The 23,908-nt window shown below is 43.9% G+C and overlaps 1 protein-coding gene across 1 annotated transcript in view; it reads left to right on the top strand.

Annotated features, from left to right (window-relative positions):
- Positions 1-748: 748 nt before the first annotated feature.
- Positions 749-23,908, top strand: part of MSH2 (mutS homolog 2) — a 51,672-nt gene continuing 28,512 nt past the window's right edge. Inside the window, exons 1-6 of the mRNA XM_079968556.1 lie at positions 749-1,054; positions 5,311-5,465; positions 6,600-6,878; positions 8,721-8,867; positions 14,500-14,649; positions 17,137-17,270. Of these exons, the coding sequence (XP_079824682.1) occupies positions 784-1,054; positions 5,311-5,465; positions 6,600-6,878; positions 8,721-8,867; positions 14,500-14,649; positions 17,137-17,270 (1,136 nt within the window). The 5' untranslated portion in view covers positions 749-783. The remainder of the gene's footprint in view (positions 1,055-5,310; positions 5,466-6,599; positions 6,879-8,720; positions 8,868-14,499; positions 14,650-17,136; positions 17,271-23,908) is intronic.

Below are 23,908 nucleotides of genomic sequence, written 5' to 3'. Positions count from 1 at the left end.
AGTGAGCACTCAGGGCTGATTTCCTTCAGAATGGAGAGGTTTGATCTTCTTGCAGTCATAGAATCATAGAACTGTAGAGTTGGAAGGGACCCTGAGGATCATCTAGTCCAGCCTCCTGCCATGCAGGAATATGCAGCTGGTCCAGACAGGGATCGAACCTGCAACCTTGGTGTTATCAGCACCATGGTCTAACCAAATGAGCTATCCAGGTGTGGTCCATGGGACTCTCAAGACTCTCCTCCAGCGTCATAATTCAAAAGCATCAATTCTTCGGCAATCAGCCTTCTTTATGGTCCAGCTCTCACTGCCATACATCACTACTGGGAAAATCATAGCTTTTTACATGAGTAGATTGTGTGCTTTTATTTAAAATGCATCTCTGGGTTATTTGTGGGGCTCATAAATTCGTTCACCCCCACCCCCCAAAAAATACAGTCCAGCCCACCACATGGTCTGAGGGACGGTGGACCGGCCCACGGCTGAGAAAGGTTGCTGACCCCTGGCTAAGACCCTCATTCATTCATTCATTCATTCATTCGAGAGAGAGACAGAGAGGAAGGCGAGCCCAAAAGCCTGCCCACCATTTCCAGAGCATGCGCAAAACGGGCCCTGAAAATCTCACTCGCGGCGGCGCGCGCATCCGTTGCCATGACAATCCAGCAAGGGCTCGTGCGGGCTCCGAGGAGCACGTGACTCGCTACGGCGGCCGAGAGGGCGACGTGGCAGTCGACGTCTGAGGAGGCGGTTTCTTTTTTTTTTCGGTTGGCGGGAGATTCCGGCAGCATGGCGTCCGACTTCAACGCGGCCTTGGCGGTCTCGGTGGACATCGCCGTCGGCGGCTCCCCCTCGACTTCGGCGCGCGAGGCGTGCTGGCCCGACGGGGCGAATGCCGAGAGCGGCTTCGTGCGCGCCATCCTGGCGCTGCCGGAGAAGCCGGACACCACGGTGCGCTTCTTCGAGCGCGGCGACTACTATACGGTGCATGGAAGGGACGCGCTGCTGGCCGCCGCCGACGTCTTCAAGACGCGGACGGTCATTCGGATGCTGGCGCAAGGTAAGGGCGGCGCCGGGGGGAGGGAGGGAGGGAGGGAGAGCCGGGTCCGGAGGCTGCCGGCTCTCGGAAGGGAAAGATAAATTACATTTCTATTCTGTCTTTCCTTCAAGAAGCTCAAAGTAGCATTCATGAATTAGATTTGAATTTGACGATAAGTGAGATTGAGGGAAACATAAAATTTTTGGAGATTAGATTAAATTAACTGAACAAGATTTAAGAATATAAATAAGATGATAAATTGCTGGAAAAAATTTACAATGATGTAAGTGGGAGTGGGAGACGTGAGGGAGTCCAAAGAAGTTCTGAAAAATGTGTTATGATACATGTTATATTGTTTATTATTTTTGCATTTTGTATTTTAAAAAAATCTCAATAAATATTTATAAAAACAAAAAACAAAAAACAAAGTAGCATTCATGATTTCCCCACCTCCTTTTACCTTCCCAACAGCCCAGGGAAGTAGCTTAGGCTCAGAGACAGTGACTGGCCCAAAGTCACTGAGCTTCAAGGCTGAAGGTAAAGTTGAACCCAAGTACCGCCCCCAACCCCCCCCCCCGCTCGGCTTAGTCCAATGCTCTAACCATTATACCACGTACTTGCTTTTTCAAAGAAAAGATGTAGTAAAAAAAACAAACAGCTTTAGGGACGGTTTCACAGAATATAAAACACATCTGTTCTTGATGCAATATCCAACAGCTAGGCTGTTAGTTACATGGGCGGACTAAACAGACCCTGTGAAAAAGGCAGATTCCTTTCTCTCTAGGAGCTTCTTAGTCCAAGGAAAACAATTCGAGAACTACCCAACAGCCATAATTTTTATCTTAGATTTGTAAATTTTATAATGAAATGATTTTAGAATGTTGTATCATTTTATTGTTAGCCGCTCTGAGCCCGGGTTCGGCTGGGGTGGGCGGGATATAAATAATTTAATTTAATTATTATTATTATTATTATTATTATTATTATAAAGTGGGTTGGTCCCCCCCCTCATGTTTCTGTCGGACGCTGGTTCTGTTAACATGATGGGGCTGCCTCTGCGTTCGTCACATGCTTTGTTGCTGTTCTTCCAATCATCATTAAGTAAATTCACACGCTGCCCTCCAGCCGAAGGACCCAGGGCGGTTCATAACATGCTTTCATAACAACAGCTCCTCTTAGGAAGCTTGCTTGCTTGGTTTTTGTGCCGCCCTTCGGCGGAGGACTGCAGGAAATCTTTACAATATAAAATGGGAATAAAAAGTAACCCCTTCTTCAACATGCAGATTTTGTTCGTTTCGTTTGGAAGCAGGAAAATAATTCTTTTTTTAACGCAAAGTTGCAGCAACAACAGGAGCTGAAATGAATTGGGGTTGGGGTGGGGGAAGGGCGGGGGAGAAGTGGGAGTCAGCCGCCTGCAGCCGAGGTGGGTGGTGGGGAGTCTGCATGTGGTTAGGTTAAATACGGTATCAAGTTTTGATTGTGCGCTTGTGGGTTTCAGAATCGGCAAGAGTCGGGGTTTGCTTTGGTTGAGATTCCTAGAAATAACACTCATCTATACAACTAATACAACTAATACAACTCGGTCCCAGCGCCTGCCAACCTAGCAGTTCGAAAGCACCTCCGGGTGCAAGTAGATAAATAGGGACCGCTTACCAGCGGGAAGGTAAACGGCATTTCCGTGTGCGGCTCTGGCTCGGCAGAGCAGCGATGTCACGCTGGCCACGTGACCCGGAAGTGTCTCCGGACAGCGCTGGCCCCTGGCCTCTTAAGTGAGATGGGCGCACAACCCCAGAGTCTGTCAAGACTGGCCCGTACGGGCAGGGGTACCTTTACCTTTACTTTTTTATACAACTAATGCTATTCAGACAGTTCTGTCAGATCAACAGCTAATTGAGTTATAAAGAAAGCAGAGTCTGTAATTAGAACACAGAAGTAAAGCCAGGAGATTATGTTAACTTCTGAGCTTAAAGCATTAAAAAAAAAGTTATATGTGTTTTATTTATTTATTTTCTGCATTTATATCTCAGCTTTTTCTCCAAGGAGCTCAAGGTGGCATACAGTGGTACCTCGGGCTAAGTACTTAATTCGTTCCAGAGGTCTGTTCTTAACCTGAAACTGTTCTTAACCTGAAGCACCACTTTAGCTAATGGGGCCTCCTGCTGCTGCCGCGCCGCCACTGCACAATATCTGTTCTCATCCTGAAGCAAAGTTCTTAACCCGAGGTACTATTTCTGGGTTAGCGGAGTCTGTAACCTGAAGCGTATGTAACCTGAGGTACCACTGTATATGGTCCTCCCTCTCCCTTATTTAATCCTCACAACAACCCTGTGAGGTAGGTTATGCTGGCAGTGAGCTTTGTGGCAAAGTTGGGATTTGAACTCTGTTGTCCAGTGTCCTAGTTCGACACGCTAACCATCACATTGCAGTAAATATATACACAAAAGCAAAAAACAAAAAACCAGTTCCATTAAAATGGTCTGTTGTTTCAAAAGTCTTGATCACCAGTGGCTCTCAGGTGCCTGAGAAGTGGGAAAGGGCTGTATTTCAATGCTAGAGCACTCTGCTTTGCATACAAAAAAGTTAGTTTCCAAATCCTGGCATCTCCAAGTATGGCTGGGAAAGAGCTCAGTCAAAAATCCTGGAGAGCTTGCTGCCAGTTAGTGTGTAAACGGTACTGAGCTGTCTGGACGGACCGAGTGGCCTCACTTGGTATAAGGCAGCTTCCTGTGCTTGTGTGGTGTCCCGTGCAGCACCTTAGTTTTCTCTTTTAGGTTTGGGAAGAGCTGTAAGTTCAGTGGCTGAGCATATGCCTTGCCTGTAGAAGGTCTCAGGTTCAACCCTTGGGCATCTCTAGGTAGTGCTAAGTAGGGTTTAATCCCAACTGTATGGTTTTAGTAATTTTGCAGGTGGATTAGGACACGGCCACCATTGATGGGAACATTCTCCACATGGAAAATGTGTATACTATATCACCATGCATATAAGTTGGTTGGCATCGTGTATGTGTGTGTATACACACACACACACAAACACACACAGACATACATATAGACCTGTGGTGCAGCTGGTGTTGTAAATGAGTCTGTCATGTGAGACTGTCAATATGTGAGACTGAGCATGACTTGCAGTGATTTTGATGGTATCTTTGCTGTCTCTGAGTGCATATCCAGGTCATTGAGCTTGAGCCACTACCCAGTACAGTGGTACCTCGGGTTAAGTACTTAATTCGTTCAGGAGGTCCGTTCTTAACCTGAAACTGTTCTTAACCTGAAGCACCACTTTAGCTAATGGGACCTCCTGCTGCTACCGTGCCGCCAGAGTACGATTTCTGTTCTCATCCTAAAGCAAAGTTCTTAACCTGAGGTACTATTTCTGGGTTAGCAGAGTATGTAACTTGAAGCGTATGTAACCTGAAGCGTATGTAACCCGAGGTACCACTGTAGATATCTTCTATGTTTATGATAATATTTTATTCTCTTGCTAACTATGCCCTTTTAAATGTGCATTTTATACTTCCTTTAGTAATGTTTTCTTTTGATTTTTTGAGTTAACTTTGCTGTGTTAAATGTGCATTCTGTAGTTGACTTCCTTTGCAATGCTTTATTTTGAAATCTTTAAGATAATAATTTAGTTTCCTGTTAATTATGTTGCCTTGAATGTATACAATGGTACCTCGGTCTAAGAACAGTCTGGTTTAAGAACGATTCGGTTTACAAACTCAGCAAAACCGGAAATAGTGTCTCGGTTTGAGAACTTTACCTTGGTCTAAGAACGGAATCCGAATGGTGGAAGGGCACTGGCAGTGGGGGGCCTCATTAGGAAAGTGCACCTCGGTTTAAGAACGGTTTCGGTTTAAGAATGGACTTCCGGAATGGATTAAGTTCTTGGGGAGGTGACCCCCAGGGGAATCAAGCCCCCCTTCAAGTTTACACCTGCGGTTTGGAGATTTATTTTAGAACTCACATTTTACTGTCTTGATTCAGTATGTAAGCCCTTTGTCTATATGTAACAGGAAAGGTATACTTCATGTGATTTCTTGTTTGCCTTTTGCTTTGTTATGTTTACTTTCTAAGCTGTTTAATCTTTTTTTAAAAAAAATCTTTTCACAGTAAGTGTGGGAGCTATCATGAATGTAATCTACACCAATTTGAGCATGTTTGATTTCAACAGGAGCAAATTAACTTTCCCATCAAAATCAAATGTGTTGCACTTCAATGGATCAAATTTTCTGTGTGGTATGTCAGCCACTTTCCTTACGCTGCTTTCTCATCTCCTAGGAAACCGGAAACTTGAAAGTGTTGCGCTTAGCAAGATGAACTTTGAATCTTTTTTGAGGAATCTGCTTTTGATTCGTCGCTACAGGGCTGAGGTCTATAAGAATAAGGCGGGAAATAAATCCACCAAGGAGGGAGAGTGGTATTTGGCATATAAGGTAAGTCTTCATCACAAACAGTTGCAGTAAATAAAATACTTACTGCTCTGATTGCGGATCTGTTTGTGCTTTTTATCTGATATCTAGTAAGATGCATTTTCTACTGCCTTTCTGCTATCCATTAGGATTTTGGGTTCCATTCTTTAGCAGTTGGAGGCACCTCACATCACTAAAAAAGCATCACAAAGCACCAGTTGGGTTGAGAGCTGAATAATTATATGGGTGAATAAGAGACCAGTGCCTAGATCCTGAGATAATAAGTCTGTGCCTGCAATTCTGCGCCTCACATGTTTAAATTGTCATTGTTGTTACATACAGTTACTGATTCACACTTGCATACACAAAAGGGTTAATCTGAGCCCAGAGCTCAAGTTGCCAGAGTGGGTGTTGCTTAGCAGGCTTGCAGCAACCTCTGCTCCCCCTCTTTCTCTTCTTGAGTACGAATCTCTTCCAAACCTCTCTCTCCAACATTGGTTTACGGGCCCAGACAGCACCTAGATTGTTGAGAAAAGTTTTTGCTTTTTGAATTTTGAGCCTTTCATTTTTTTTTGTTCTCTTGTTTTTGCTAATGGGGATAGCAAACCCCCTGCCAATGTTCTCTTTTCTTTTCACCACCCACCAGTTTTGTTTCTCTGCTTAGGCTAATCTAGTGTAATCTAGTCTTGACTAATCTAATCGCTTTTTGAGTGATTTTGTTGTTGTTGCAATTTTGGTGGTTTTGCTTTTGTGCATTTTGGGGAAACTTACTTTTTAACCATGGCGGCCCAGGATCCAATGAGTGGCCATAGCTTTACCCTTGCAAAGCTTACTGACTCCACATTTGCCCAGTGGAAAATGAGATTGGAGATCCTTTTAAGGGCATAAGGGGCATTAAATTGCATTAAGAATCCTAGACCCAGAGACAACGATGAGGAAGCTGATCCATGTTAAGCCTTGTGAATCTGCAGTCAAAACTTTAAAGTTTGCATTTGAGTCTGTCAGCTAGAGCCCTCAGGCGAGATGAAGAAACTATTCAGGCTAAGACTACCCAAATAGGTGTTTCAAAAAGTCTGTCTAATGCAGGGAGAGGGAGGCAGGTGGACCAGATACATAGGTGAAGAAATTCTCAAACTGTGATTTTTCTTTCTTAAATAGGGCTCTCCAGGGAACCTTGCCCATTTTGAAGACGTTCTGTTTTCTAACCACGAAATGTCATCTTCTGTTGGTGTTGTGGGAATTCGGGTATCCTCAGCTGATGGGCAAAAACTTGTTGGAGTTGGGTTTGTGGATACTTTAGTGAGGAAGCTGGAAGTATGTGAGTTTCCAGATAATGACCAGTTTTCAAACCTTGAAGCTCTGCTAGTTCAGATGGGCCCCAAGGAATGTATTCTACCTATTGGAGATGCTGCTGGAGAGATGGAAAAGCTGAAAGAGGTAAGCCGTGGAAATGTTATGGGCTGTAGGCTTTGTTTACATAAATTTGGAGCAGAGGCGGGAGCAGCTTACTTTTGAAACAGGTCTTCAAGCCTTAATTCGCTTTAGCAGTTAAGTTTATGTTGAGTTTTTGGTGGGGGTCAATGCTTCTATAAATAAATAAAAATTATTATTATTATTATTATTATTATTATTATTATTATTCCAGTTTCTGCCTTCTATACCAGGCTGATTAAGTTCGCTGAGATGGTGATACTTTTGTTATGGCTGCTTTTCACGGACCTGGCTCAAATGTCATGGCCAAACCATGGCTTGATTCTCAGGGTCATGTGCTCCCCCCTTCACACTCTCAGATTCCCTCGCTCACTTCCTGGTTTGCATTATGTTTGAATTAGGCTCCTGTGGTTATTGCCCGGTGCCTATAAACATGAGCCATGATTACTAGCCAAGCCTCTGTCCTTCTGCCAGTTCTACCCCCCCTCCTCTTAAATTTGGTAGAAGACTTACAGAAGTGGACAGGCCTTCAAGTTAATTTGTGCTGCAGGAATAGAAAAGCTAAGAGAAAGTAGGGTTCTCTTTTCCCTTTTCTTTTAACATTCTTCAGTGGTTCCCAACCTTTTTTGTATGGCAACTCACAAGTCCAAACTTACTTGGGATGGTGACACATCAATTTATTGTCACGTATTTTTGGAGCATAGGTATTTGGCTTTCATCAGTTTCATGAAATATTTATAGTATGTACAAAGTTCACAGCTTAGTTTATAGGAATGTAAAAGCATCAACCATCTTTTCCACCATATAAGGGGAATTGTAAGGAGCAGGGAGTGTATATTTCTCACACAGAGGGGAAAATAATGAGCTTTTATGGAGAAACCAGTGCTTTTTTCATAGTTTCTAGACTGTAGTGGGATATATGTCTAATAAACATGTTCATCTTTCCTAGTGCTTATCCTTTGTTAATAATGAGTAGTTCATGTTCTAAAATGGACACGATCCATCCAAAGTGAAACATGTTACAGCTGCAATCCCAGGCTCACCTGGGAGTCCAATGGAACACTATGAGATCTTCTATTTCTGAATTAAAGTGGCTCCATATCCTATAGATTTTAATTGGAAAGATTTAATGTATGTAAAGTACCTTCCCCCCTGGACTCCATAGGAATGCTTATATTTTGCCATAATCTCACCCTACATTAATTGCTAATGCTACAAATGATTAAAGAGAATACATTAATGTGTTTGTTATTAAATAATTCACTTTGATTATTAGTTTATCAGTAGTTACATTGATTCAAACATTTTGGTTAAAACGTTATAGTACGATCCATTTTGAATGAATTCATTGAGAGATTTACATGCATGTTTACATGGAAGTTAGTAAATTTGTGGTAAAATTGCAGTTCTGTGCACATTTACCTGGGAGTGAGCAGCCATTGAGTTCAGTCAATTTCTGAGCAGACATGCATAAGGTTAGGCTGATACGAGTGCACTTAATAACAAAAGAAGAGTCTGCTGGATCAAGTCAGTGGCCCCCCTGGTCCAGCTTCCTGTTCTCACACTGGCCAACCAGATGCCTGTGGGAAACCTGCAAGCAGGCCCTGAGAACAAGAGCCCTCTCCCCTCCTGTGGTTTTGCAGCAGCTGGTATTCAGAAGCATATTCCAACCATGGAGAACCTGCAGCTCTATAGATGTTGTTGGACTCCCCATTAGCCTTGCCCGCTTGGCCAGTGACCAGCGTACAAGAGGAGTTGGTGTCCCATAATATCTAATGGAAGCATTCCTGCTCTAATGGAAGAGATCATTCTCAGTTTTTATATCTAAATATATATATATATTTGCAGGTTGTTCAGAGAGGAGGGATTCTGATTACAGAGAGGAAAAAGACCGAGTTTGTAACAAAGGACATTGTTCAAGATCTCAACCGCTTGCTGAGATCGAAAGGGAAAGAGAAGATGTCTAGTGCAACATTACCCGAAATGGACCAACAGGTGGGTAACCAGGCTTGAGGGTGGGGGAATATATATCATAAAAGTGTCCTAGCCTGGTAACTTGTGGCTTCAGAGGCATTTTGCACCCGCGCCTCCTCTTTGGCCACTTGCATGTAAATTCTTTTTGAAAGGGAGAGGAAATGGCCGAACCTGTTTGACAGCTTTCTTCTTTGTACGGGTTCAGAGTGGTGTTTTGAACCTGTATACCAGAATTCAGTGCTTCCTGGTGCTTTGTGCCCTATAGAGCAATCCACTGGTATGAGTGGAATTTGGAATAGACTGATCTCCAACTGAGCCTGGGCTCTGCCAGGGGTCTGCTGGCTGAAGTCCCTCATCCCAGCACAGTCAAAGATACACTGGCAGAAGTCATCCATCGTGGCTATGCCAGGGCTTAGGTGGCTGATCTGAGTCCCTAAAAAGAGGCATTCCGGGGGGGGGTGCATGACGGGGCAGGGAGAGGTTTATGCCCATCCAAACTGGCTTGTGCTATTCTTCCTGATGAATTGGAGTTGTGTGTCAATGAGGGTCTGAGCCAGGCCAAATTGCAATGGCTGGTATTTTGATTTAGTTTGGTCATTTTGTTTATACATGTTTGTGTTCATACATGTTTGTATTTTATACTCAAATTGCAAGGTCAGTGGTTGATGCAGATACCTATCTATCTGTCTGTCTGTCTGTCTATCTATCTATCTATCTATCTACCTACCTACCTACCTACCTACCTATCTATCTATCTATCTATTCCTTGATTAAAGGAATGCCATTTGGCTTAGAATGTCAATTAAATGTGCATGTGAGTAAAACAGTAGTTCTGAAACAAGAAGCATATTTTGTTTTCTCAGTTGGTTAAAGTGTGGTGCTGATAATGCCAAGGTTGCAGATTCAATTCACATATGGGACAGCTGCATATTTCTGCATTGCATCTGTACAATTCTCTGATGCAAGTGTTTCATGATGGGTATCATTTTAGAAGAGGCGTTCCCTGTTGTGTGAAGGAGAGGAGAGAAATGCCCTTTATGATGCTTGCAAATTCCACTTTTTTAATAATAAAAAAATAAGCTCTTAAATATATCTATAACATGTGTAAATAAATTGCTACCTGATTAGTTGGGAGCCTATTTTTAGTCAGCTAAAAGTTTTTCATTGATCTCACTGCAGCTCATTTGCTGGCAGCATAGATTGGACAGTTGTCTTTTGCTGGCTGCTATGGTGTATGATTGCCGCCAGGGGTCAGCCTAGCATAAGGGCCTGCAAACAAAATGGTTAATCTGGATGATACTGGAGGAATCGGTATCATCCAAATGAGCCATTTTATTTGCAGGCCCTTGTGCTAGACTGTCCCGCCCCCGCCACAAATGCCATTCCATGCTTACAGCTGCTTCTACAATCCTGATTCTGTTAGAGCAAAAAACTTAAACCAATCTTGAGCATTCTTTTTTTTTTAAAGTTTCCTGAGCATGTTACGTTTTGCATATTAAACTCAAATTGTAGCATCGGCAGAAAGAAAATGGTGTTTGCTCCTTCTGTCCTGCTGCTGAACACCTTTACCTGGGAATAAGTACCATTTTGTTGCAGAAAACAATAATACATAAAATGAGCACCTGTAACCATGTACCTGCCTGGCTATCTGCTTCTGGACTGCAGTGGTGCCTCGCAAGACGAAAATAATCCGTTCCGTGAGTCTCTTCGTCTAGCGGTTTTTTCGTCTTGCGAAGCAAGCCCATTAGCGGCTTAGCGGATTAGCGCTATTAGCGGCTTAGTGGCTTAGAAAAAGGGGGGGGGGGGAGGGGAAAAAAGTCAGAAAAACTCACAAGACATTTTCGTCTTGCGAAGCAAGCCCATAGGGAAATTCGTCTTGCAAAGCACCTCCAAAACGGAAAACCCTTTCGTCTAGCGGGTTTTTCGTCTTGCGAGGCGTTCGTCTTGCGGGGCACCACTGTATAGTATTAAGGGGAAGAGCCTTAGCTCAGTGGTAGAGCATCTGCCTTGCATACAGGAGATCCCAGGTTCAATACCTGGCAGCTCCAGGTAGGGCTGTTCCTATGTTCCAAAAATATGTTTTAGGAGAAGAAAGAAAGGATGCTGCAGTGACCCAGGCATTCTCATACCAGTTCAGATGCTGATACTGGGCCTGTTTGCCACTTCACTGACATCTACTGCTCCCTGGGTGGTCATTTGGTGGCTCTAGACTTCAGTCCTGAGGTCTAGTCCTAAGCTGCAACATGGAATGGGATGCATGGTAAAAATGGACATGGTCAAAACAAATACTTTCTTGCAACTTCTCATTGAAGTCAAATATCAAGTAAGTTACACAAATGCTTTTGAACTATTATTATTATTTGCTGGAGAGACTTCCAAATACATGTTGCTTTCTCACACATAGTGGTATATACATTTTTCTACCTCTGTTTAGACAAAATGGCACATGTAAACTAGCCTTCGTTGGCTGCTTTTTTTTTTTTTTGCATCATCTGTAAAATTAGAATGATGTAACTCACAGGGTTTTTTGCAGATAGACAAGATAAAGCCCTCTTTAAATATTTACGTTGCTACAGAAAGCAATGCAACCGTTACAGCATGGATGTGTGAAGAATATTTTAAAAGTGATATTCATCATTGCTGCCTTGTCTAGTTAATGTATAAAGCTACTGTATCCACCCCATGGGGACGCGGGTGGCGCTGTGGGTAAAAGCCTCAGCACCTAGGGCTTGCCGATCGAAAGGTCGGCGGTTCGAATCCCTGCGGCGGGGTGCGCTCCCGCTGCTCGGTCCCAGCGCCTGCCAACCTAGCAGTTCGAAAGCACCCCCGGGTGCAAGTAGATAAATAGGAACCGCTTACCGGCGGGAAGGTAAACGGCGTTTCCGTGTGCGGCTCTGGCTCTGGCTCTGGCTCTGGCCAGAGCAGCTTTGTCACGCTGGCCATGTGACCCGGAAGTGTCTCCGGACAGCGCTGGCCCCTGGCCTCTAGAGTGAGATGGGCGCACAACCCCAGAGTCTGTCAAGACTGGCCCGTACGGGCAGGGGTACCTTTACCTTTTTATCCACCCCATATTAATCCATATTTTCAAGAAAGTTGTTGTAACCTTTATCTATGTACGTACGTAATTCATATTCTTTACCCTCAATATATACTTGTGTTCCCAGGGTAACTAACATAGTAAGAAAAGATGATTTAAGATGGTGGTGATAATTAATAATAATAATAATAATAATAATAATAATAATACAAGGAATGAAAACTCATGCAGCAACAGCCAATTTAAATATACACTTGGTACCTCCATTTACAAACTTAATTCGTTCTGAAAGTCCGTTCTTACACCGAAAACTTTCTTAAACTGAGGTGCTCTTTCCCCAATGAGGCTTCCGGCCACTGGTGGCCTTCCACTTTTCGGCTTCCGTTTGTTGTCGGGGGCAAAGTTCGCTAGCTGGAACACCTACTTCCAATTTTGCAGAGTGCGTTGCCCAAATCGTTCGTTAACAGGACCGTTCTTAGACCGAGGTATGACTGTATGGTGAAATCAAGCTGTTATATCGGAGCATTCCAACCTGCCATGGTAGAAAGCATTCGACTCTGCCAGTCTCCGCCAGCTGGGGAACTATACTGGTGAAGGTCATCCCCATACAATTGCTTAAATGGCGAATGGGCAGAAGCCGCTGCTGCTGGTATTCATACCAGTGGTAGCCATCGGAAAACCCATTTTGTGGGGAGGGCTGGACTGGCACAGGGTTCACTTGATTCTGTTCACCCCCTGCTGCCATCATGAAGACAGACCCAATCTGGGCTTCTTCTCCAAGATGAGCTGTGAGCTGGTGCAGCAGAGATGATTTGTGGATGCTGTGCTTGACTGCATTGCTCCAGCACGCCCTGAAGCTGCTGTCTGGGGGTTAGAATTTCACCCTAAATTAAAGAATGCTGACATTCTTAAAGTATTGTAAACAGGTGACCGGGAGAGGGAAAGCCCATCAGTAATTACTATTTTTCAGGGAAGCTCTCCTGGCATCTTTAGTATGGATGCTTAGAAAGTTGAGGAATTGTTAATCCGTTTTAGTATTTTAACTTTTGTATGTTTTTTAAGTAGGGCTGTAAATAATTCTTGATTTTACTGCTTTACCTTTTGTAAACCACTTTGAGGTATTTTTTTTTACAATTAAACGGTGTATAAATTTTATGGAATAATAATAATAACTGTAGCAAAAAATCTGTGAGAGATAGGTTAGACCTCTTGCATTCATTCTACACAAGATAAGTGACTGGCATCTTTAAAAATTACCATTTTTTTAACGCTCTCCTCCCTCACCCACTTAAAATTACACACAGCCAACTCAGTGCGTGGGCAATTTTAAATTAACACACATAAGCTATGGCTAGCACTTTCTCCTCCTGCTGGGGAGACTGCCTGCAACTTTTAATAACATTCTGAAAACATGTATAAGGCTTGCTTTTAAACTAATGCTCTCCCAAAGGTTTTCTTTGAACCACACTTGTGGTTTTGTTCTTTATGACAACCTTTATTTGAACGGTGGAAGGCTTGTATAGTTGCTAAGTGTGAGTTAAAAGTGCTTGGTTCAATTCTCATCTCTGCCACAAACTTGAATGTAGCCTTAGTCTCCCTTCCTCTCTCTCTCTGCACTTAAACTACGCTTTGCAAATGTTTATTGGTGATGTTTAACATGCAGTTTCAAGTGAGAGGTAACCCTGCTAAAAAGAAAAAGCAGGAGTTTTGCAGAAGAAAATGGGCATCAATGTCACTTTTAAGAGAAGATCTGTTTGTAGCTAGCTTTTCAAACAACTGCAGTTTACGTTTGCATTTCAGCACTATAGTACTTTTGTTATATTTGCATAGTCCTTTCAGTGTGGAATAAATGGCTGCTTCTGTTCTTTTTTTACTCTCCTGCTGCAGATAGTGGCTATTGCAGTTCTCTGAACACTAATTTAAAGGTGTGTGAAGGATAAAGCCTTTGACCGGGACAGTCCAGGATAGGGCTCTTAATGGTTCCCGCCCTACTTTGGCTGTTCACCTTGTATCTTTCTAGCATAGAGATACAGACCTAGTTCACATATAACTTAGAGTCAGCCATGGCTTCGTGCAAACACATGTGTTCATTGAGTGAAGATTGCAACTCCTCTTGTTGCTTTGCTACCTCGGAGGGGCTAAACCATGGTTTGGCTAAGTGTTGCATCTAACCTGGGCTCATAGTTTTCCTCTTCCAGATGAAACACAAGCTATAACCATGGTTTGTTCTGTGGCTTACCGTGGTTTGTTTGGAGCCAGACAAGTCATTATCCCAGCTTTGGATATAATGACATGCCAAACCATTGCTTAAGTCTGGGTAGCATGACAGCAGTAGGATCGGGGGGCAGGGGGAGATACAGTGGCTTTGCAGTCTTTGCTCCTAGAACCTAGGTGCTAACTCATTTCCGCTTGCATCTTCAGAACTAGATTGCCGTAAAATTTCTAGCAATAATTTAACTTGGAATTATTTAACTGCCAATTCTGCTGTTCATTTGGGACCTCTTCCTTAGTTGGACGGCATCCAGCTCTGTACCTGACAGTACACCAGTGACAAGCTGCCTGTCTTACTGCATGTGGAGTAATCCCCCCTTTTTTTTCCATATCCCCCCCCCCCAGATCGCCATCACTTCCTTGGCTGCAGTGATTAAGTATTTAGAACTCTTAACTGATGAGTCTAATTTTGGGCAATTCGAACTCTCCACCATGAACCTCCATCAATATGTCACACTGGATCATTCTGCTGTCAGGGCACTGAACCTTTTCCAGGTAAGCCGGGGCATTGCTATGTACATAAGACTCCGGGTACAGACCTGCAATACAAACTTGCCTAAAATAGGGACACATGCCCTTTTTTTTGCACATCTGTTTTAAGTTGGATACATTTTTTGGGTGGCAAAGTGGCATCCAGATAAGCATGTAAATGAAATTTGAACACAAGCTCATGCCAGAAACAAATCTTAGTTGAATTAAGAGAACAGTATTCTCAGGAGTTAGGCCAGGTTAAGGATTTTCGAATCGGAACTTATTTTGATCAAGGCATATTCAAAGTAGACCCACTGACACCAGTAGATTGCATCCAACGTTGTGTGAGAGGACTTCTGCTTGCACAAATAATTCCTTTCCTCCCTCCTGCAGCTCCCTGCACACTCCTCAGATCTGCTCCAGAGGGTCCCCCAAACCTCTAGAGCAGATTTTGATGGCCTAATGCAGTGGTTCCCAACCTTTTTTGGGCCGTATCCAATCTAAGCATCTTTATAACTTATTATTCCAAAAGTGAACTATTCACGTGGAAGAAGTCTAAAAGGCCATTAATCTGGCTAACTCATTCTTGAATTGCCCCCCCTTCAAAATCAGATTGCCTGTGTTTGTCATGTCCATCAATTTCAGTTGGTCTGTTCTGAGCATGACTTAAGTAGATATAATCGACTTATTAAATAAATCATAATAAACAATGTGTCTTAATTGATTAACATATGCATACAAATAAAACAATAAATTGGAAGAGAGAAGGCTCAGGGACAATAGGAGTTATAGTCCAGTAAGTCCTGGAGGGCTACTACTTCCTCATCCCTGATCTAATAGATTAGATAGACTACATGTTGCAGCCCTTGTTTTGACAGATGTGCACATGCAAATATATGCAGATGCCCTGCAGCTAGTATTCCCCACTCCTGCATATCATATTAGGCTGGCAAAGCTTAGATAAATAAAATATGTGCCGAAAGCTTTAAGAGAATGTATTTTGTGTTGCATCGATGGATCAGGCAGCATTTGGGAAGGAAAATGTAGGAGAAGTACCGTATTTTTCTGACCACAACACTCACTTTTTTCCTCCTAGAAAGTAAGGGGAAATGTCTGTGCGTGTTATGGAGCAAATGCCTACGGATGGCGGGGGGATCTGCTGCAATCGTGAGCAGAGGATCCATGGTTCCCCTTCCTTCCCTCCTCTGTGGCTTGCTTTGAAACAGCAAAGCGGGAGAAGAGCCGCTGAGTGGGGAAGAGAGAGGAGCCTTCTCCTCTTATACCCCTCTTCTGCATTATTAACAGCATCCTTCTCCACCCACCCCATGCATGTTTCTTGTCCCTTGAGTGCTTTTCCTTCCCTCCCCACTTAAGACGTGGTTACAAAGCACGGATCCACATGGATCCTCAGGATTTTTGCATTGGGCTACCCCAAACTCACTGGCAGATCACATGTCTGTGGCCACAGCATGAACCACAAAAATCATACATCCACTGTTTCGTTTGGAATATTTTTTTTCTTGTTTTCCTCCTCTAAAAACTATGTGCGTGTTATGGTCGGGTGCGTGTTATGGTGCGAAAAATACCGTAAACCTTTAATCCACGCAATGTGGCAGAATCTGCCTTGACATAAGGAAAGACATAATCCACATTGTGAAGCTAGCCAGGGACGCTTTAAAGTTGTATTGATATTGGTATATAGCCCTGTAAAGCCCGTTATTTTATTTCAGAGCTCTACATGGCTTTATTGTTTTTAAAAACGGGCTGTGCTCTGATACTGCTCCACAGCGAAGCTCCTGGTTCCTCATCTTCACTGATCTAGTACATTTGTATATATCCACATAGAAGGGAAAGACCCTCACCCCCATTTTTTTCTCCCCTCTCCTCAGCTCTCAATTCAGCTAGTTTGTTTTCCCTATGAGCTGCCTCCTTTGTTACTGGAAGGATGGGTTTGAACTCTGTTGCAGCATGCCAAATTAACTCAAGCATAAAGGAAATAATTTTATTTATCTATTATTACATTTACACCCCACATAAATCAAGTTGGTTTATGGCACTGGAGCACCTTGGAGAAGAAGGGGATGCCTTTTCCAGAGCCATGCTCACTGGAGGACGCTTGGAGATCGGGGGGTGGGGGAGGGCCTGCAGATAACCCAGAGCGTTCTCCCAACATTGCCTTCCAAAGAGCTCACAGACTCATATGTGGCTCTCTACATCCCATGCTCAAAATAACCCTGCAAGGTTGAGAGACAGTGATTGGCCTAAAGTGACCTAGTGAGCTCCATGAACGATTGGGGATTTGAACTCTGGCCTTCCAAGTCATAGTCCAACACACTAACCACTATGGAGCACCACCTCTTAATTCAGAAGAAAAGTACTAAAATGCAAAACACATACATGTTCTCACTTGCCACTATTCTGCTTTTAGAGAGGTTTCACTCACTTTTGCACAAATGTTTTTTGTTTGTTTTTTTAATTGACTTTCTACCACAATGTGTTATTTCTCCTCAGCGTTCTTCAGAAAATGCTCAAGCTACGCACTGTTTGGCTGGCCTGTTAAATAAGTGCAGAACGGCCCAAGGACAGAGGTTGGTGAACCAGTGGATCAAACAGCCCCTAGTGGACAGGAACAAAATAGAAGAAAGGTAAATATTCTCTCCTTCAGCGCTGATGCTTGGAACTGCCTAGATTAGAAAACGCACCACTACTTTCCTACAATTTTGGATCACAATTTTTGTGTATATTGAGTTGTTTGCTTTTCAGAGGATGGTTGTTTAGATTGCTCCAAAAAGGCAGGGTTGCTTTTCAGTAGCTGGAAGGAAACTAGTCCAGAGAGTTCTGGTAAGGCTGGAAAACTTCCTGGGTGTATGTAAGCAGTGATAGTTCTAGTGTTTAGAACCACCCTTAATAGGTTTTCTCTGCTGCAAGTCATGAGTTTGTTTATGATAAGAGGAATTGGGCTTCAATTATTTGGACTTATGAGCCATTGAAATCAGTGGGAACCAAGTGCAGCTAATTTAGTCTTGAGTCCAACTCTCTGAGTTTTCTGCTGCTTCTGTTAACAGTGAAACATCAGTACTGTACTAGGCATGCTATTTCCTTGTTGTATCTTAACGTTTGTATTAGCTGTTGCTCTCATACTTCTGATTCTGTTTGTCTTAAGCCATTAAAATGATTATTTGCTTCATGGCACCAGACTTGGTATTACGTTGGTCATGAAATCTGGGGAAGCAGAGTGCAGCTAAAGCTGAGCATCTGACCTTTTAAAGAAGTAATGTTGATTTGCATCCTTGATCTTGCAAACAACAAAAGCTCCCAATTCAGCTCAGGGCTGTGTGATTCACTTGTGGGTCAACAGAGAGGGAAAAGAGGATTGCAAAGGACAGTTGGTGCCCCTGCTGTGCTTGCATGGCAAAGGGGCTTCAGCTTGCTCTTAAAGCTCCAAAAATACCTGTCACAGTTTGTCTGGTGAACGTCTGGAAGGCTGATTTATAGTGTATGTTAGTGAATTTAACTAGGATAGGCTTAATGGATTTGTATGATTAAAGTGGACTCTCAGGCTTAATGAATCCAATACATTGAATAGTTTGGCACCAATATCTTCTGGCTTTAATACTGTGCTGTACAATTTTTAAGTTTTAGTCCTTTAGTTCTGAAAGGGAAGAAGCTGGATAATGAAGAGACATGGAAAGAATAGCCAGGGGCAGCATCAACAAAGTAGTTGTTTCATCACAAGGGCTTCTGGCTATGCAGCTGAACCAAACCTCCCTCTCCTTTCCCTGCACCCTGCCCAGAACTGCTCTGCAGAATTGGAGGAACCCCCAGAACAGATTTAGTGGGCACCTGAGGAGGGGTTCCCTTGCGTAGCCAGAAATCCTTGTGCTATCACAGTATTTCTCAATCTTGGGGTCCCAGCTGCTGTTGGACTACGACTCCCATCATCCCTGACCACTGGCCCTGCTAGCTTGGGATGATGGGAGTTGTATTCCATCAACAACCGGGGACCCAAGGTTGAGAGACACTGCTAATAGAACTGCTTCAAGCGATACAGCCCCAGGATACAGCGTGGCCAAAGCAGAAAGTGCTGCCAAGTATGTGCCTGTCTGGGGTGGGTTTAGGTGTCGCCCAGTTTTCACAATGATCGCACACCTCAGTGCACTGCATGCAACCCCAGGGAGGTTGCCGGCCATTCAGGAGCAGCTTTTAGAGGTGGGAAAGGGCTGCGGCAGAGAATTCCATAAAGACTCTGTGTGCATGTGGGTGACAGCACAGCCTAAAGCAGGCAGCATTCACTGTCTCTGTTCTGCACCCATCTCAAATTTGCTACATAAGAAGAGCTGGCTGGCTGGACAATCCAGTCCAGCCTCCTGTTCTCAGTCGCCAACCAGATGCCTGCAGGAAACTCCTCAATGCAGGATCTGAGGACAAGAGCAGCCTCCCATTCTGTGGTTTCCAACTGTGGAGGCAGAGCTTAACCAGAGAATCATAGAACTGTTGGAAGGGACCACGTAGGTCATCTGACTCCCTGCAATGCGGGACTTTTTTGCCCAAGGTGGGGCTCAAATCCACAACCCTGAGATCAAGAGTTTCATGCTCCACCAACTGAGCTATCCCACATCCCGGCCACCCTCCATGAGAATCTCCTCCATTGCAGATCTATAGAAGTTGGGATGGTAGTAGTGCCATCCTCCTAAAAAAGAAGCAGCTCTTACTCAGAAGATATCTTTCTTTAGGCTTGTCAGCAGCGACCAGTGACTTCAGCAGACAGCATGTGGGCTTATAAGAAGACTTTGTGTGGGAAGAACTATGAATGTCTTCTAAAGCCTGAGGGGAAAACACATCAAGTTCTGTTCAACAAAGCCTGACAGACTCCCTGTGGAGGGTTGACGTAGACCAGAACCCTGTATGAAAACCTTTTTGTGGTCTTCGTTGGCACGGGTGCCTAGATCCTTGCTGAGCTACGGTGGGGCAAATACTTAGGGAGCTTCTCTCTCGGGGCTGTTGTGAAGGTTGTAAAACAAGCAAAGTACTTGCGGTGGTATATAAATTACTTAACGTAACACACACCCCACGCTGGTTATTATAGTAGCAGTAGTAATATTTCTTTATTTTAAAAAGTTATATCATGCTTTCCCAAAGGAAACACTCAAGGCAGCTAACAATACAACCACAAGTTTACATTAAAACAATGTACCAAAAAATACAAAAGAGAAGATGAAACCAGCTACCAGCTAAAAATTAACACTTTCAGTGGATCATATGATTTAGAATATGAATTGGAGAGTTGGAAGGGACCATGATGGTAATCTATTCCAACCTTTGCAATGCAGGAATCTTTTGCCCAACGTGGGGCTCAAATCCACAGCCCTGAAATTAAGAGTCATGCTCTGTCAACTGAGCAGCTCTTCCCCTCCCATCTCCTGTACTCCCCAAAAAACTCTCCAGAGAATTGGGGCCCCTCCTGAACAGTTGACACTGTGGGTCCTGTTGGGCTTGGTTCAAGGGGGGAATTTCCTAAAATCAGGCGGGTGAAAATCTCCCCTTGCACTTTAGCCCTCTGTGATACAGACCCCACTGACAGGTGCCCATCACTGTCCACATCTTCTTAGCGAAACAATTTTTATATTTGCATAAGCCTATTTTGGCATTAAGCGGTATATAACCTTTTAGAAAATAAATAATAATTGCATTCAAAATAAGTAGTATTAGTAATAATACCAGTAATATCATTATCTTCTTCCTAATGTGATGCACTGACAGAACGTTGCTTGCCTAAGACAACAGAGTTCATGGTAGACATGTGTCCTAGTCCATAGGCTTCTGTTTTTCTGAGGCGCAGCTGCAGAGGTGTTTGTGGCAATGTAGGTCGGAGTCTTCCCTTGGGAATCTCCATTCCTTGTAGGGAATCTCCATAACTCAGTGGTAGACCGTCTGTTTTGCATGCGGAAATTCCCGGGTTTGGTTCCCAGCATCTCCTGGGAGGACTGGGAGAGACCCTCTCTTCAGAATCCCAGACATCCTGCCAGCCCATGAGTTAGGTTGGCCAAGGTAGCTTGCCGCAAGGTAGCTTCCCACTTTCCTATCTTTGGTGGCTTTCAGTCGTCAAGCAAAGGCAATCTTTTCCCACAAGGACCTATTTTTAAAAAATATAAAAACTGTTGATTGTAATCTCAGGTATGGCTCTCTGTTGAATTTACGTTCTGTTTATACAGTGCACTAATTGCTTTTAGTTCTTTTTGCAAGCTGCTTTGGTTTTCTTTTTTTAAATGAACCTGTGTTGTAAGCATTTTATTGAATGAAGAAACGTAAAAATGCTGTATCTTGCGAGTGCCGCTTCAAACTGCGGGTGTGTGTATTTGTGTATGTGTGTGTGTGATGTGATCAAATGTTTCTTCGTGCATCCCCCACCATACTTTTTTTAAAAACACACACAAACAAACACCTTAGATGCTCCATTGCAACTAAAACTTCTCCAGACAAACTTCCACTTGGATATTTTGTGAGAACAAAGCTGTCTCTGTTTCTCATCCATAAAATCACAGCTGTGGGCTAATGACCAATTTCTTCAGGCAATTCAACTCTGTGGTGCCCAGATCCAAAGTCTGAAGAGCATGCTGTAAATCCATTGATGTTGGATTAAGACCGCCAAGTGATACTTCAGCGCTCCCAGCAGCAGCAAGTTTTTAAGTACAGTACAGTGGTCGCTCGGGTTTCAAATGTGATCCATGCAGGATGCACGTTCGCAACCCGCAGTGTCCGCAGCCTGCAGCGGCGCGTCTGCGCACACGTGAGCTGTGATTCGGTGCTTATGTGCAAAGTGCAACTTAGCACTTCTGCGCATGTGCGGCCGCCGAAACCTGGAAGTAACCTGTTCCGGTACTTCCAGGTTTCGGCGGTCCGTAACCCGAAAAACGCAACCTGAGGAGTCTGTAACCCGAGGAATGACTGTACACAGATGCAGTTTCTAGCTGGCTCTTAACCACCCGCTCCCAGTTGCTAAAACTCACCAACTTAAAATGAATGTGAAATGGCAGTCTTGCCCCCTGAAGTGTCTTGCAAGTTAATGAACACCAGGTCAGTTGTGTGATCTTCTCTTTCCCTTTTTCTTTCCTGTTTTGGCAGAATAGCAGCACAGTTGAAGCTTAATCAGAAGAAAGGCCCATAACACTAACTTGTCTCCTGCCAAATTAGAACAATGGAGTGGTATACAACTGCTCTTTACTCAGGAGGAGACCCGTTGAAATGAACGTATGTGACTAAGCCAGGTCAATTAATTGCAGTGGGTCTACTCTGAATAAAACTTGGTTAAATGTCACCCATAGACTTCCATAGAGAGGAGTGTATGTGCAGAAACCAACCTACTGCACAAATGTATAGTTTTGCCTCTGGCTCCAGCAGCTTCTGGCATGTGGCCCCTGGAAAGTTGCTCAGCGAGGAATGTGGCCCTTGAGCTGACAAAGGTCCCCCCACCCCTTGGTTTAGCAGATACCAGTGAGCCTATCTTCGTCCTGGGCTTGCTCATTCCCCTCCTCCCCTTTCCTCCATCCAGGTGTCTGGGAGGCGGCATTCGGAAGCTTCTGCTGTGAGTTAGCACCTGCCTCCTGTGCTGTCAGCACTGTGGTTAACACTTTACTATGGATGCTTTCAACAAGCGAGTGTCAAAAACCTTAATACGACAATGACGGGTTTGAAATGAACCATAATTAATGTCTGTTGTTTCCAGGCATCTGCATGTGTCTTCCAGGGGAACCTACCCAATACCTAATTGAGTATAAAGGTCTTTAAGGGCTTGTTTATATGCTAGGCATGTCTTTTAAAGGGGTGGCTTCCATTCAGCAACAAGCGTAAGCCACTGCTAGGCTTACGCTGCTAGGAAACTTGATTTCTCCATTGTATTTCAAATGGCAGCCGTTAAAGCCCCGATGGGAGTTGTTGTTCAAAACATCTGGAGGGCACCAGGTTGTGAAAGGATGGTTCATGTTGTTGAGTTACATTTTTATTTCTCTCTTAATGCTGTAAAGGTCTGGCCAAGTTCAAAGTGAGGAATTATTTGATTGAACAACATGAAATTGTTCTGGGATTGAGTGGAATTGTGCCAGAATAACAAAATAAGTGTTGAAAAGGCATTGAAACTGGTAGTGGTCATTCTGGCTGTGATCAGATAACAGGTATGAATGTTGCGAGACCTCTTGTCTTGCTGCTATAGATAAAACGCTAGTAGAATTCTCTAGAGTTTAGAGATGGGCCACTAATTTTGGATGGTCTTGGTAGCCTGCCAGGATTTGGGAACATCAGTGATCTATGTCTTTCCCTCCCACCACCCCCTCAACCAAGAGAAAATCCTTTGGCAGGTGCTTTGGAAACATTCTGACTTTCAGGGCCCTTCCAGAGTGCAGTGCAGGTTCAAAGACCAGAACTTCTTATCTCGCCTGAATTCCAGTCCTGAGGAAGAGTTAGGATTGACAGCTGATTTTTTTACTCGCTCTTTGGAGGCATTCTGAGTGCATCTTAAATGCTGCATAAAGTCAGAAGCAAGGGAGAGAGGTGACGTGAGAGGGCAGTGACCGTGACGATTTTAAAATAGTCGTCCAGAAGTAGCCTTCTTTCAAAAGCCCACTCATTCATTCATTCATTGCATTCATATTCCACCTTTTCTTTCAAAGAGCTCAGGGTGGCGGTACACCGTTCTCCCCCTCATCGTTTAATCCCCACGACATCCCTGTGAGAGTAGGCTAGACTGAGAGACAGGGACTGGCTCAAGGTCACTCAGTGTGCTTCTTGACTGAGTGGGAATTTGAACCCTGGTCTCCCAGGTTCTAGTCTAACACTAACCACTACACCAGCCCAGTAGAAAGTGAACTAGAGACATTTTGCATGCAGAGTGTGTCCTTTACCACTGAGCTATAGCCTTTCCCGTTCCGGCAGAAAGATCAAGTCACACACGATAGCCTGCAGAAGTACGACCAGTGCTGCTGTAGCCTCAGCTATAAATTTCAGTACTCCTTCATCCTCAAAACGCCAGATGTATTATCCGAGGTGATAAATCTCAACCCTGGCTCATGATTTCTTCTTCTTCTTTAGTCGTAGCCGAGTAAGATTGTCTTCCATAAACACGGTTTTAACAATGAGTCTGTAAGTGACTGTGGAGGCCAATTTTGGATCCTCATGTCCTTCCACAGTGGGGACAATGGTTCCCGGGTGGGAGTTGATCACTGTGTGGATTTGCCAAGCGTGCCTTCCTCTTAGCACGTTTCTCCCTTGCATCCTGAGTTTGAGTGTCTTC

This window comes from Podarcis cretensis (genome assembly GCF_951804945.1).
Source record: "Podarcis cretensis genome assembly, chromosome: 3".
NCBI lineage: Eukaryota > Metazoa > Chordata > Lepidosauria > Squamata > Lacertidae > Podarcis > Podarcis cretensis.
This window is presented reverse-complemented; position numbering and strand designations above follow the sequence as displayed.